At 42.4% G+C, this 15,237-nt stretch overlaps 1 protein-coding gene across 2 annotated transcripts in view; it reads right to left on the bottom strand.

Annotated features, from left to right (window-relative positions):
- Positions 1 to 10,354, bottom strand: part of PCYT1B (phosphate cytidylyltransferase 1, choline, beta) — a 64,855-nt gene extending 54,501 nt beyond the window's left edge. Inside the window, exon 1 of one of the 2 annotated variants that reach the window (XM_034754952.1) lies at positions 9,914 to 10,354. In XM_034754952.1, coding sequence (XP_034610843.1) covers positions 9,914 to 9,985 — 72 coding nt within the window. In that variant the 5' untranslated portion in view covers positions 9,986 to 10,354. The remainder of the gene's footprint in view (positions 1 to 9,913) is intronic. The other variant, XM_034754962.1, reaches the window with a different exon arrangement.
- Between the last annotated feature and the right edge of the window lie 4,883 nt (positions 10,355 to 15,237).

Below are 15,237 nucleotides of genomic sequence, written 5' to 3'. Positions count from 1 at the left end.
TATTTGCAGAAATCCATGGAGCAAAGATGTTTTCTACTCTTGATTTGCAGAGCGCATACCACCAGGTTATGTTGCATGAAGACAGCAGAGCTCTCACAGCATTTATTACACATGAGGGACTATTTCGTTTTAAACGTGTTCCATACGGTCTCGCATCAGCCCCAAGTGCCTTCCAAAAAATGATGTAATTGATTCTGAAGAATCAACATGGAGTTCAATGCTATTTGGATGATATTATTGTGTTTGGAAATACTACCGAGGAGCATGACAATAACCTGCAGTCTGTATTAAACTGCATCAGCAAAGCAGGCCTCAAGCTCAATAGGTCCAAATGCAAATTTAGACAAACTGAACTCTCCTTTCTGGGGCATACAATTTCACAGGCTGGACTAAAACCTGATCCAGATCATATCCTGGCAATTTCAAATGCTCCTCCTCCAACAGATTTGCAAACCTTACGTTCCTTCTTGGGTCTTACCTCCTGGTATGCAAAATTCATTCCCAATTATGCTTCTGTCATTGAACCGTTATGAGAATTACTACGGAGAAGTTCAACCTTAGTGTGGACAACAGATGCACAAGCTAGTTTTGAAAGGGTGAAAGACTTGATTGTACATAGTCCAGTACTTGCACTATTCAGTTCCGCATTGCCCACAATTGTAACTACTGATGCTTCTGATTATGGACTTGGGGCTGTCCTCACACAACTTCATGAGGACAACACAGAGGACTGTTGCATTTGCTTCAAGGGCACTAAGTAATGCTGAGAGAAAATATTCTACAGTTGAAAAAGAAGCACTTGCTTGTATCTGAGCTACTGAAAAATGGAGAACTTACCTGTGGGGCCGCACGTTCAAGTTGTGCACAGACCACAGCCCTTTGACGACGTTGCTCACCATGAAAGGACTGGGAAGAGCAGGATATCGTATTGCTAGATGGTCTGCAAGACTACTCTCTTTCAATTATGAACTGGAATATAAGCCTGGAAACAAAAATGTGGTAGCTGATTGCCTTTCTCGCCTGCCTTTGCCTTCACCAGATGGTCCACCAGAGGATGAGGATGTAGTAGTTGCGCTTATTACAAGCACTCTTACTGCAGTTACAAGAGAACAATTTCAAGCTGGCTGTTCAGCATGTCCAATTCAACAAAAATTACAGTAATTTCTGAGAAAGAGATGGTCCAGTAACCCTAAAAACCTTGACCCAGTTTTGCTGCCTTATTTTAGAGTTTGGGATGAGCTTTCTTTGCTCGATGGCTGTGTGCTATGAGGTACACATCGGCTACTTGTGCCAGAAGGATTACAGTCAAAACTTGTACACCTGGTACACGATACTCATCAGGGAATTGTCAGAACCAAACAACAACTATGGGATCTGTATTGGTGGCCAGGGATGGACTCTCAAACTGAAGCACTCATAAAAGCCTGTGTCACTTGTCAAATGTATGATAAGACAGCAGTGACATGTACCCTTCCATTACAGTCTGTTCCTCTTCCTGAATCTGCATGGGAAAAAGTGGCGATTGACATTGTAGGACCCTTTGATACTGCTCCAATTGACTGTTATGCCACCACTTTAATAGACTATTTCAGCAAATGGCCTGAGGTAGCGTTTACATCACAAATTTCTTCTGCTACAGTAATTAAGTTCCTCTCTTCAGTTTTTAGCTGTGAAGGTAACCCCAAAGAACTGGTTTCAGATAATGGTAGTCAATTTACTTCCCTGGAGTTTGAAACTTTTCTAGCAGAGAGGAACATTTTACACAGGAGATTATCCCTATATTACCCTCAAGCCAATGGGGAAATCGAATGGTTTAACAGAAGTTTGAAAGAGTTTGCAAACAGCTAAACTGGAAGGGCGATCGTGGATACCCTTCACTACTGATTTCTTGCAAGCATACCGGGCGACACGACATGCCACAACGCAAAGATCACCCACAGAGTTACCGCATGGGAAACAGCTGAATACTAAACTGAACATTGCTGGATTGTTAAAGGCATGACCTGATGCCCCAAACAAGGATGATGTGAGAGACAGTTGAACAGAACCAAGCAAAGTCTAAGGCTTTCACAGACAAACGGCGGGGTGCTAAGGAACCAAAGAGTGTGGTTCCTTTGTTAGAATATGTAAACCTGGAATCTTACGCAAAGGGGACCATAAATTCACAGCTCCTCTTAAAATCATAGAGAAGAAGGGACCTTACACCTATCGACTTTCTGATGGGCGGGTATGGAATGCTTCTTATCTTGCACCTGCCTATGCACCAAGAGGAGATTATGCTAACACCCAGTCTGCATTGGATGACTTCACCGTAGAACCAACGCAACAAGACATTGCACTGGAACCGGGGCTTGAGAGACGGCCTGTCAGATCCAGACAACCACCTGCCTGGACTAGAGACTGTTATGTAGTATATACAGTGTTTTCAGTGTAATATTCCTGCCAACAGTATAGTGTCTTGTTTCATATTTGTACCTGTGGTTAGAACAACAATGTTTTTTAATTTGGAAAGTTTCTTAAGAGAGGAGGGAATGTGGTGTTTAGATGCTGCATGTGATTATGAGAACTGGGAGCACTGGCTGTTGGGAGTCTGAAAGGACAGGAAACAGGAAGGAGCGGGGAGGAGTTGAGGAGGCTTGGAGAGTTAGTGTGCAGCTACAGCTTTGTAAAGAGATTTCCACTGTAAATAAAGTTCTGTTGAAGTTTGTTAATACCTTGCCTGGTGGATACAACAATCCTGGGCGAAGAAAGGGAATAGCAGTCTTCTATGAGTTAGTGAGTTTTGTTTGTTACAACCTGGATATCATTTTTAATGGAGATTTGGTAGTACATATACTTGGGTTCTTGTTTTATATACTCATGTTTATGGCTTTTGAGAAATGTGAGTCTACTCTGGAAAGTAATGTAAAAACAGCACCTGCCTACTCAACAGATTTGCTTCTGAGTCATATCTGCTGACTTTAGTGACAAAAATAAGATTTTTATGGCTTTTTACTTCTGTTAGCTTTGTACAGCTACCACAGCTAGGAGAGTGAGTTGTGTTCTATTCCTTCTTTTGCATCAACAACAGGGCCATTGGTCAATTTCCAGTCATTTGCACCAGTACAATCCCACTGGACTCAGTGCATGTGACCAAAACGTGTGTGTGTATATAAAGTTTGCTGATTTTTCCAGTGTTCCCATTTATCTGAAAACATATTTTTAAATGCATAGTTGAACTAGGTATGGTCAGAAGGCACAAGGCCTGTAAGATTTAATTTACTTCTAATTACATAATTTAAATGTATAGACATCTACATTTTGTACAAATAACTTTATCACAAGGTGAATTATCACAAAATCATAAATTCCTGAAAACAGGGGCTTTTAATAGTGGCCCTGATACACATTTTGCAGAAGTTACATGAAGAACTTTGCTATGGTAGGGGGTCCTGCACTCTGGTTTTTGTAAGCCAAACTCATTGCACACACCAGGGGCTCTTCACTTCCTCTCCACTCCCACCCACCCTGTAAACACACAAGCTCTCATGTGCCATTTCCCCATTCCGCTATATTTAAATGACTCAGTGCTACCCCCCACCCCTTCCCGCAGGCCAAAAGTTCTGTGTGCCCCCTATTCCCCTTTCCCCCCATACCAGGGGCTCTGTGTTCCCCCACTCTTCCCTTTCTCCCTCATATCCCCCTTTCTCCAATGTACCAGGTCCACCAGTCTCTCCCTGCCAGGGATTCTGTGTGTGACCCCATTTCCCACTTTCCTCCATATCCCCCATTACCTCCTTCCCCCACACCAAGGTTTCCCAATCTGCCCCTGCCAGTGGTTGTGTGTGCCGCCCATTACTACTTCCCTCATATGAGGGTTCCTCATTCTTCCATCCCCAATGGCTGTGTGTGCACGTTCTTCCACTCAGATCAGGATTTCCCCAATCTCCCCCTGATCATGCCAAGAGCTCTGTGTGCCCCCATTCCCTCTACTGCAGAGTCCCCCATTCTATCAATGCCAAGGGATCTGCGTGCATCCCCATTTCCCTTTCCTCCATACCACGGTCCCAAGCTCACCAGCCAGGATGTGTGTGTGCGTGCCCTACTCCTCTCTCCCGCCATACCAGGATCCCATATTCTCCCTCCCCCATGCTTTGGCCTGTCTATGTATCCCTATTCTCCCCGCCCTCCATTTCCCGCTTCCCCCCCCAAGAATATTGGGCTTTATATGCACTGCTTTTGTAAACTAATTTGGAACAAAATTCCAGTTGATGAGCAATGATAGTGGATTTCCTCCCAAGAAGATAACAGTTTGTATCTTACACTTGCACTTCTGTTAGATACATAAATAGCTGACCAATTAGTGTTAAGACCACGTAGACCTACCATTTCTGTCATTAGCTGAGTGGCTGGCTTGGTTCTCTTTGCTAATTTTAACAAGCCGGTTTTCACTTATCTGGTTGTCAAGGAAGGACAGATTGCCAACCAAACATTTCTGCAGTCAGATTCATCTGTTGAATGCACAGGATGAGACTGAAGCATTTTGATGAACTCAGCTAGCTGTTAATAGGCCATTTCCTCCATAGAACCAAAGACTAGGGTACAAATTATACACACATGTACAACTGCCCCTTTGGCTTCAGAATTTGGCCCCAAGTTAATACTAGAGCTGCACACCAGAAATTTACAACACAGCATTTCAACATTTCCAAAACTGGAGGCCTTAAGAAGAGTTAAATTAGAGCCTTTACCTCCCTATTGGGTTTGAAGAACAACAATTTCTTCTTCGTGTCCAAATTCTATTGCTTATTTCTCCTCAACATTGCTAAGATCCATCCTTTTTTCTGTATCCCTTCAGTGAAAGCTCACATCCAGACCCTCATTATGTCTTCTTTTTATTAATATTACCTCCTCTTCTCTGGCTTCCCTGACATGCACATCAGCTCCTTCAAATTTACACAAAATGCTATTGCTAAATTTGGCTTCCTTGTCCATATTATTGATCATTTTCTCCCTGACCCATTTTCAGACTGTTTGCTGCATTCTCCTCCTCCACTGTCTCAAGTTCAAGCTTCTTGAGTCTATCTTCAAAGCTCTGCCCCTCTACAACTCGTCCCTCCCTACTTATGCACCCAGCCCTGTTCAGAAATCACCCCCAAACACCAATTGCTCCACTAATGATGCCAGCCTTTGGTTGGCCATTTCTCAGATTTTCATACAAATATCTCCGTACTTCCTTCTAACCATCCCAGATGTGTGGAACACACTTTCTGGGTGCATCTGAAAGGATCCTATCCCTGCTGCATTCAAGTTCCCCTCCTGAAGGGCCATCTTTGCTGTGATGCTCACATAAAACTTGCTTACTTACTGTTATAAACTTGTGAAATAACCTGGGAAGGGAATAGATACATTTTTTATTTAAAAAACATGTGATGTGTGTGTCTATGTATGAAATCACAGATGAGATGGGCAGGCCATGTCACCAGAATGTCAGTTGAGTGACTGTCAGAGAAGATCTTTTGTGGCATGCTAAAGGAGGGAAAGCACTTTCAGAGAGGCCAGAGGAAACCTTTCAAAGACTCCCTCAAATTATCCTGGAGGCATTTCAACATTGACACAGTTTTGGGAATATCTCATTCATGATTGTTCTACCTAGTGAAGTCTCATCCATATTGGAGCTACAGTCTATGAGCAGAGGAGAAATACTGAGGCAGAGCAGAAGTGCCAGCAGCGTGAATCTCACAGCAGCAGCATGTCTGCTATTAATCAAGTAACCCATAGTGGCATCTCTTATTCAGTGTGCCACAGACAATTCAAAGCTCAAATTGGTCTGATCACCCACTCAGGTGTTCAAAAAACCAAATCAACAAAACCAAATCAATCAGTGATGTCATGGTCATCTTTGAACTCAAAGGATCAACAACAACTGTACTCATAAAATCTAAATAGCATAGCCTATTATTAAGGTTGCCTGACACTTCCTATTATAAGACCCTGTTTTCAGTTGCTTATAATTTTTCCAATCTTTAACCAGTTGGGCTGAAATTTCCCAAGCCTGGTGTCTGCATCAGGCGCAGTATTTTTGAAAAAATTCAGCTAAAATAATTTAGCTGTTTCCAAGAACAAGGCTAGGCTCTAATATGTTGGTTTACCCATGTTAAATCTGGAGACCTTTTCTCTGAAATGCTCTAGACTCCCCCCTGCTTTGGAGCAAAGACTGAAAATTTGTGTCAGGGAGGTATCTTTTGCCATCCTCATGCAAATCCACCCAAATTTGGGCAACTTATAAACCTTTGAAAAGTCACTATTTATACCTGCTCAGTAGAGACTTTTTCGGTTTTAGCTGCTAAAATCTCTTAACAGTTCACTCTTAATGAGTATGCTTGAGACTTTCATAGCTCCTAGTGCTGATTGGACTGTGTGTATGTCATTCCCAAAGAGCTGCTCTGACCTGGGGTAGGGCTGGGCATTGGAATTGAGAAGAGACAAGAATGGTACAGGGATGGGTTTTAGGGGATGGGGCAGAAGGAGTCAAGCGTGGGGGAACCTGGGCAGAAGAGTGTGCCCACTTCAGCATAGAACCTGGAATGAAATCCAAGATTCCTGAGTCTCAGCATGTATCTGCTATCTGAATATATTTGTGAAAACTACTAGCTAAGTGTGTTCCTCTTCCCTTTCTAGTGGTGGTCCACATAGCAGATGACAACCTACTATTGCTATCAGTTACTACTGTAGCTCATGTGGCAAAGGTCTTTGTGGTGGATATAAATGTTAGCGTCAATATGATGGCATGAAAGGTTTTTTTTTCTCAGTTTACAGTTTAATAAACCACAAAATTACACACAAAAGCTATGCTAAAAGGACATTTATTAAGGTTGCAAAGTCAAGCACCCAAAAAGTTAGGAAATGCCAGAATTAAGGCTGCCTGTACAACCTTAACTTGGCTCCCCTGTGAGTATGTATTATGATGGTTTTTAATTACATGATCAATACTATGTTATGTATGGAACTATACTATGTTTCCACAAGACTTTGCCTCATTCAGTGAGCAGAAAGGCCTGAGCTTCTCAACTTTGTGTGTAGACAAGGCCAAAGGTAGAGCACAAGAGACTGTCTATTTCTGCTATATAGTGGTGCTGTGGGAGATGAGAAGGAACATAGTACAATTTTCAGCTCGCAAATACTAAATGTAAGACAAAATTTTAGTCTAATATACATGCCTATCCAACACTATGCTTTAAGTATGCATGCAACATTATAACCTTCTACACTGATGATATATTATTTTAATAAAGCTTTGCTGGCCTCATCCAAGTATACTCACAGTAACGTCATGAAAGTTCCAGGACTATTTTTATAGTTTATTTTTCGCATTTTACTAAGAATGGACAATGAAACTAGACAATTTTCACTTCCTGGCTCTCATGTACAAACACAGTGTTGGTATTCTTGTGGATTTCACATCTGTATTTGAAGTGAGCTAATATGGGCTGGTATGCCACACTGGTACATCCCACCTTTGGACAAATCAAAGGAGTTATGCCCTAGAATTTGCAGGAATGGTCTTCTCTAAACATCAAGAGAGGGCATGGGGAACCTGAGAATAGAATAAAAAACAAAACAAACATGGTCCAAGACACTACCCTGGAGCATAGCCACATTGGGAAGACAGTTTCACAAAGAAAAGGCTGCAGCAAGAGGCTGATACAATGTAGATAAAGCAAACCATGATCCTGATGGGAAGGGAGGAAGACAGACGTATGAAGAAGTTTGCAAGCCTAGCTAAAGTGTGAAGGTTGGGGAGGTTATAAATAAGGTTTGGCAAGCAGAGGGAAAGGTGGAGTCGGATTCATCATTTTCTTTTTCCAGTTTTAGCATGGGAAGAATTTTTGAATAAATAAAATAATCTATTGTCATTAGGCCAAATGTTGTTTAAAAAATACCAATATCTCTATGTATGAACTAGAAAGTTCAAGTGACTGTAGGCAAGAATGAAATTTGGCTTGTGTCGTTTCACTGTCCAAATTGATTGAAATGCAAAAGAGTAACCATATATAAATGGTGAAAGCAATTCAGTGTTTAAGTTTTTGTTTTGATAAATTTGACCCTGATTCTACTCTAAGATCTAGAAGGGAATGATGGCGCGTGCACACACACACACACACACACCCTAAGCTACTAATTATTTGAAATATTATTTGAAACTATATGTTTTCTCATGATGATCTCCTTTTATCTACTGAAAAAACTTGAATTAGTGAACACACAGATACTAAGCTAGCTCAGAACTCACATCTATTTCTAGTTCACCAGTGGGTGTGTATTTGATCTTCAGCCAGGGCTTGGATTGTAACAGCCTCTCTGCAATAATGTGCTGCTTATATATTCATTGTTCATTTTTGTGAAACTGTAGCGCGAGAGTGCTGAAAGTGGTTAAAACAGAGACTTTCATGCTGTGGCAATAACTACATGCTTTGAAAGCCATTGGCATCAGAACTAATTGTTAGACATTATAATAATGTAAATGTTCATTCTCAGGTGAGTTTGCTCTGGCTTGTCTTCCCTATTTAATTTATATTATAATACTTTGTACTTTTCTTCTCGGTTTGGATGGGAATAGGCTTTTAAATAGGCAGGTGGCCAGATTCTGATATCTGTTACAGCAGAGGTTTTCAAACTATGGGACATGCCCCATGGATTTAGTTTAATGTCACTGCAATAAGAATTTGGCCTGCCTATGGGTTTTAAAAAGTGTTCTCATCAGGCTCAGTCCATACACTTACTCTACTTTGACTCTTTCAGTGTCACTAATGCAGTCAGGCCATAAAAAAAAAAAAAAAAAAACCTGTGTCTGCCACCGTGCCATCTTGAACTTTACCTTCCACCTTGATAGCCTACTGCGTTAGGAACAGTTTGAATCTGATGGCTTTAAGGCTTCATGTCTGCACTTCAATTTCCATTTCTCTTCAGCCTGACCCTAACAGGTGCTTTAAAGTGGTGTATGAAGACAGTGTCTAACAGACAGAAGACCCATTAAAAAGGCAGATTGCTGCAGTTTAAATATAGATGTTTAACCAGAATATTACACAAACATAAATGAAAAAATACGCGCTTCTTTTTGGTGATTCAATCAGTTAACTATACTTGAAGAATAACATATTTTGGAAACAAACATAACACCTAAGTAGGTGGCACATAGATCTCATCAGGATCCTTATCTTAAACCTGTTGTTTCATCTATTCTCATTTTAAAGGTATATTCTTCTAAAAATTCCTTGAAATGTTTCATTTTTAAGGGTTACATTAGTTTAAATAGGTCGCGTTGCAATGTGGTATAAATAGGACAGTTTGATAAGTCATTCCTGGAATAGTTACAAAGGGCCAAATTCATCCCTGGTATAAACCCTGATGATAATGGAGTTACAGCAAGACTGAATTCAGACCAATACATAGAAGAAATAAAAGAATTACTGAACTATACGCACTCCGAATGTGTGTACATGTGCATATATACATATGCTCTGAAAGATATATGGTATATAAAAATGATAAAATAATGGTTAGACATTTCTAAACAAAGTATGGCAGTGAAATTTGCTAACACTACTATAATTTATGATCTGCCTGCATTCTATTAATATTTTACTCCTGCATTTTCAAGAGATTCTAACATTTACAAGTATAAAATTGGTGTACAATGCCTCAACAAGGAAGTATTATTTTAACTATTTATCTTACAATAATACTGTACTTTATTAAGATCAAGTACATACTACAACAACTAGACATAAAGATAAGCTGATGGAAAAAAATCTCTTATTAATGATTGTATTTGCTTTTCTTAAGGCTGCAATGATAATTCCTAATTTGTTCTATTCATAACCTGTATGTTTGTTATAGTTTGCAGAAAAAACATGAAAAACATCTAAATTACCTTTCGTTGAAATTTGGATGCATAGGTATCCTGAGTTTCCTCCTCTGTCCTGCGTTTTTGGCAACCTACCATCTTCCTTAACTTGCTTCTCTCACACTTCTCTTTGCAGCTTTCACACTTTCCTTGACCAAACCTTGAGTTACTTTGAGCACAAAAATTGAAATTTCCACTTCAAGTATTTAAAACATGCCAAATTGTTCAAGAGAGGTTAAAGATCAGCTCCAACTAATCTGCTGTGATAAGGCCATTTAGCATATGAAGACCCAAATCTGACTAGCTGTTTTTCTTTTCTGCAGCCCATAGTCCCTTTTTCTGCAGCACTTGTTATGCTCTGGGAAACAAACTCATTGCTGTTGTGTCGGAGCTGAATGTCAGAACTGGCCAGGCATTAGTGAAAAGGACATTGTTTAATCTGCACTGTCCCACAGTGGAGCTTTAGCAACAATTTGTTTGATAAATTAACTGTGTCATTGTGTACTGGCTCAAATGCTGGTACTGCCTGAATGACAGATGTTCTTCTGGTTGTACAACAGATGACAAAGAGCCAGAATGGATTTACTTTGCTTAAATTAAAAAAAAAAATGTGACCAGTTCAAAATTCCAAAGTATTTTACAAAGACACTGAATGAACACAAACTGTTGAAATGGTTTACATATTTTATACTGAATTGATCTGAGGGCAGAATTTATGGGAGGGGGCTGAGAGATGGGTAAAACTGATGTCGGGGTTGAACTGATGAGGGGCCTGGAGGTACAGAACTGATGTGAAGGGAGAGCTGAGATATGGGCAGAACTGGTGTGACATGCTAATGTGGTATGCAGTGTTGCTGTAGCCATGTTGGCCCCAGGATATTAAAGAGACAAGGGGGGGGGTAATATCTTTTCTTGCACCAACTTCTTCTGGTAAGAGAGAAAAGCTTTTGATCTTACACAGAAGCTCAAAAGCTTTTCTCTCTTACCAGAAGAAGTTGGTCTAATAAAAGATATTACCTCACCCACCTTGTCATGCTAATGTGGGGGCAGATTTAACATGGGGACTGGATGGGGACAGAACTGGTTTGGGGGTTGGCAGGAGGGTTGCCAACCCTTCAGGATTGGCCTGGAGTCTGCAGGAATTAAAGATTGTCATGTGATGAAATCTCCAGGAATATGTCCCACCAAAATTGGCAACTCTAGTTGGCAGATGTAGGAGTGAGAGTTCCTGCAGTAAGAGCTACAATCACCTTACTCAATAAATTTCAGAGAGTTGGCATCCATAATTGTCGTACACACACTGAGGCCAGACAGAGACAGTTCAAAAATCAAAAAGACCAAAAAAACACAATTTAATCTTCTCTCTCTCACACATGTGCGCGCACACAGAGAGACTCCCAACATGAGTTTTTGGGGATTTGACTCATGAATTTTGAACCTTTGGGATTGGCAGTACTGGACTAATTTCTTTTAATGTCTAGTTTGCTTGTCGTCTACTTTTCCTCAGTGATATGATCGTGTGCTGTACACACATTAAAGAGGCAATGGATACACTGGGGAAAATATGCACAGATCCAAGTGGAACAGGGTTATTTATAGGTAGCTCAAGAATTTGTTTTACTGTCTTCAATGTTCCTTCATGCTCTAAGAAGCCGTATGACAAGGAGATCCAACAATGTTCTGATAATGGTAGGTAAAACGCTCGTAAACAGGTAAGAAACTAAGATTAAAAACTAGCATTCCTTCTTTCCTCACAGCACAGGTTCACTAATCTACATAAAGGAATGTCCAATCCACTTGTAGACAAGTAAAATAGTTGTCATCAGTCTGTTTTAGAACATAAAGAGTAGCTCTTTTTGATTTTGGAGGATAAACCATATTGTCCTTCTTACCATTTCTGTAAGGACCTAGCACCAGCAGGGAAACAAGTATATGATGGTGCACATCCTACTCACTCAGATGCTGAAAAGACGAAGGGCTATAAGCAGTCTGTGCATTTAGGAATGCTCACACCATTTCTGGAGTTACCGCATTTCTCCCTTTGTGAGCAGCATGTACGTCTCAAATGAACACAATCTGTATACAAACGAGGGATTGAATAATATGGATTGTGATTGGTCAGCACTGTTGGTAAACTGCCATTCTGAAGAAAAGTCAAAGGTCACATCCCAGTAGAAAATGCTGACCACAAAGCTTCACTAGGGCCCTAAATATCACTTTGTTACAGGGAGATCACACCAATTGAAACATAGTAAAAGTTTAGTAAAATCTCAACTGATGCTTTTAAAAAGCATTTCAAATAATTTTTATTTTTGTGTAATTTCAGGTTAAATGTATGATTTTCCAGACCCCAGCTTTGCTCCTGGATTGAAGCTGGGGCACTGCTCTGATGCATGTGACTGAAGACATCTGCGTAGCAATAGGAGTGTAACAAGCAAAGTTGAGGTATGCTCCCCCAGTTGTGGACAGGGAGAAAGGAGACGCGGCTCTTTGCCTTGTTCCCAGCTGCTTGGTCAATTTAGAAATCTGGTGCTAAGCAGCAGGAGGAAATGTCTTCCCCTGAATGAGCCCTCTGCCAAGAGTCAGCATCTTCCACTGCTGGCAAGATTGATGCAAAAGGCCAGTACTCTGCTCTGCTTTGTGGTCTACACTACGACTTTAATTCGGATTTAGCAGCGTTAAATCGAATTAACCCTGCACCCGTCCACACAACGAAGCCATTTAATTCGAAATAAAGGGCTCTTTAAATCGATTTCTGTACTCCACCCCGACGAGCGGAGTAGCGCCAAAATCGATTTTATCATTTCGAATTAGGGTTAATGTGGCCGCAATTCGATGGTATTGGCCTCCGGGAGCTATCACACAGTGCACCATTGTGACCGCTCTGGACAGCAATCTGAACTCAGATGCACTGGCCAGGTAGACAGGAAAAGCCCCGCGAACATTTGAATTTCATTTCCTGTTTGTCCAGAGTGGAGAGCACAGGTGACCACAGATAGCTCATCAGCACAGGTAACCATGCTGGCCGATAATCGAAAAAGAGCACCAGCATGGACCGTACGGGAGGTACTGGATCTGATCGCTATATGGGGAGAGGATTCAGTGCTAGCAGAACTTCATTCAAAAAGACGAAATGCAAAAACTTTGGAAAAAATCTCCAAGGGCATGATGGAGAGAGGCCACAATAGGGACTCAGATCAGTGCCGCATGAAAGTCAAGGAGCTCAGACAAGCCTATCAAAAAACAAAGGAGGCAAACGGTCGCTCCGGGTCAGAGCCGCGGACATACCGCTTCTACGATGAGCTGCATGCAGTTCTAGGGGGGGCCGCCACCACTACCCCACCTCTGACAGTGGATTCCGAGGCGGGGATAATCTCATCAGCTACACCTGAGGATTCTGCGGACGGGGAAGAGGAGTAGGAGGAGGACGAGCTTGCAGAGAGCACCCAGCACTCCGTTCTCCCCAACAGCCAGGATCTTTTTCTCAGCCTGACTGAAGTACCCTCCCAACCAAGTATCCAAAACCACGACCCCATGGAAGGGACCTCAGGTGAGTTTACCTTTTAAAATATAAAACTTGTTTTAAAAGCAAGGGTTTTTAATGATTACTTTGCCCTGAGGACTTGGGATGCATTTGCAGCCAGTACAGCTACTGGAAAAGTCTATTAACGTGTCTGGGGATGGAGCGGAAATCCTCCAGGGACATCTCCATGAAGCTCTCCTGGAGGTACTCCAAAAGCCTTGCCACAAGGTTTCTGGGCAGTGCAGCCTTATTCCGTCCTCCATGGTAGGACACTTGACCGCGCCATGCTTGCAGCAAGTAATCTGGTATCATTGCATGACAAAGCCTGGCAGCGTATGGTCCTAGTGTTTGCTGGCATTCAAGCAACAGCCGTTCTTTATCTTGCTGTGTAATCCTCAGGAGAGAGATATCGCTCATGGTAACCTGGTTGAAATACAGGAATTGAATTAAGGGGACAGAGGTGGCAGTTCCTATTGGGCTGTTTGCCTGTGGCTGAAAAGAAATCCTTCCCTACAGTTAGCCAAGCGCAGCGGGGAGGGGGGAATTGGCCCAGAGCTTTTCGCGTTTGGCTAGCAGGGATCTTCGCTGATACCAGCCACGTGGTGGGGGGCGGGGTAAAGCAATCATCCCAGAGAATTCATGGCGGGGTGGGGGATGTTAGTTTGGTTCCTGCAGAGATCTTCCCTGATACCAGCCACACGGTGGGGGGAGGGATAAAGTGATCATCCAGAGAATTGGATGGAGGGGTGGTTAGTTTGTTTTCTGCTGCTGAATGTTAACAGGAAAGCCGCAGCACTCAATGGGCTTTGCTTGGTATGTGGGAAAGGAGGGCGCAGAAGCCAAAAGACAATGGCTTTCCATGGCCGCATGGAAGCCGAATTCTGTTGCTCGGACCTGCGTCTGTGATCTCTAGCAGCAAAGCCATAGGCACTCAATATTAAGAGGCAAAATGCGACCTTGCACAGCATTCACATGTGCTATGTAATGTGAATAGTGTTGGTCACTGTGAAAGAGTATAAGCATTGTTCTGCAAAATGTATCTTTTTAAAAAATTCTCTCCTTTTTTCCCTCCCTCCAGCAGCTGCAAATTCTTCAAGCCTCCCTCCTCCGTCCCGAAGGTTATCACAGATAAGGTGTCGGAAAAAGAAGACGCGAGACGAGATGTTCGCAGAAATCATGGAATCCACCCGCAGTGACAGAGCTCATCTGAATGAGTGGAAAGACATGGTTTCAAAGTATAGGAAAGAAGCCAGTGAACGTGAGGACAGGAGGGACCAACATGAGGACAGGAAGGACCAACGTGAGGAGAGGAGAGACGCTTGAGATGAGAGGTGGCGACAGGAAGATCAGAGGAGGCAGGATGCAATATTGGGGCAGCTGCGTGAGCAAACAGACATGCTCCGGAACGGCAGCAGGATAACAGAGTGCCGCTACAGCCCCTGTATAACCCCCCTCACCATGTTCCATAGCCTCCTCACCCAGACATGTAAGAACGCGGGGGGGGGTGCTTCCTGGTGTGCTCTTCTAATCGCCCTGGTGTCTGGCTGCGCGTAATTAGCAGCCAGGCGATTTGCCTCAGCCTCCCACCCCGCCATAAAGGTCTCGCCCTTACTTTCACAGAGATTGTGGAGCACACAGCAAGCAGAAATAACAATGGGGAGATTGGTTTGGCTGAGGTCTGAGCGAGTCAGTAACTATCGCCAGCGACCTTTTAAATGGCCAAATGCACATTCTACCACCATTCTGCACTTGCTCAGCCTGTAGTTGAACAGCTCCTGACTCCTGTCTAGGCTGCCTGTGTATGGCTTCATGAGCCATGGCATTAAGG

This window comes from Trachemys scripta, chromosome 1 (assembly GCF_013100865.1).
Source record: "Trachemys scripta elegans isolate TJP31775 chromosome 1, CAS_Tse_1.0, whole genome shotgun sequence".
In the NCBI taxonomy this organism is placed as follows: domain Eukaryota; kingdom Metazoa; phylum Chordata; order Testudines; family Emydidae; genus Trachemys; species Trachemys scripta.
The sequence above is the reverse complement of the archived record's forward strand: the minus strand, read 5'-3'. Positions and strand labels throughout refer to the sequence as shown.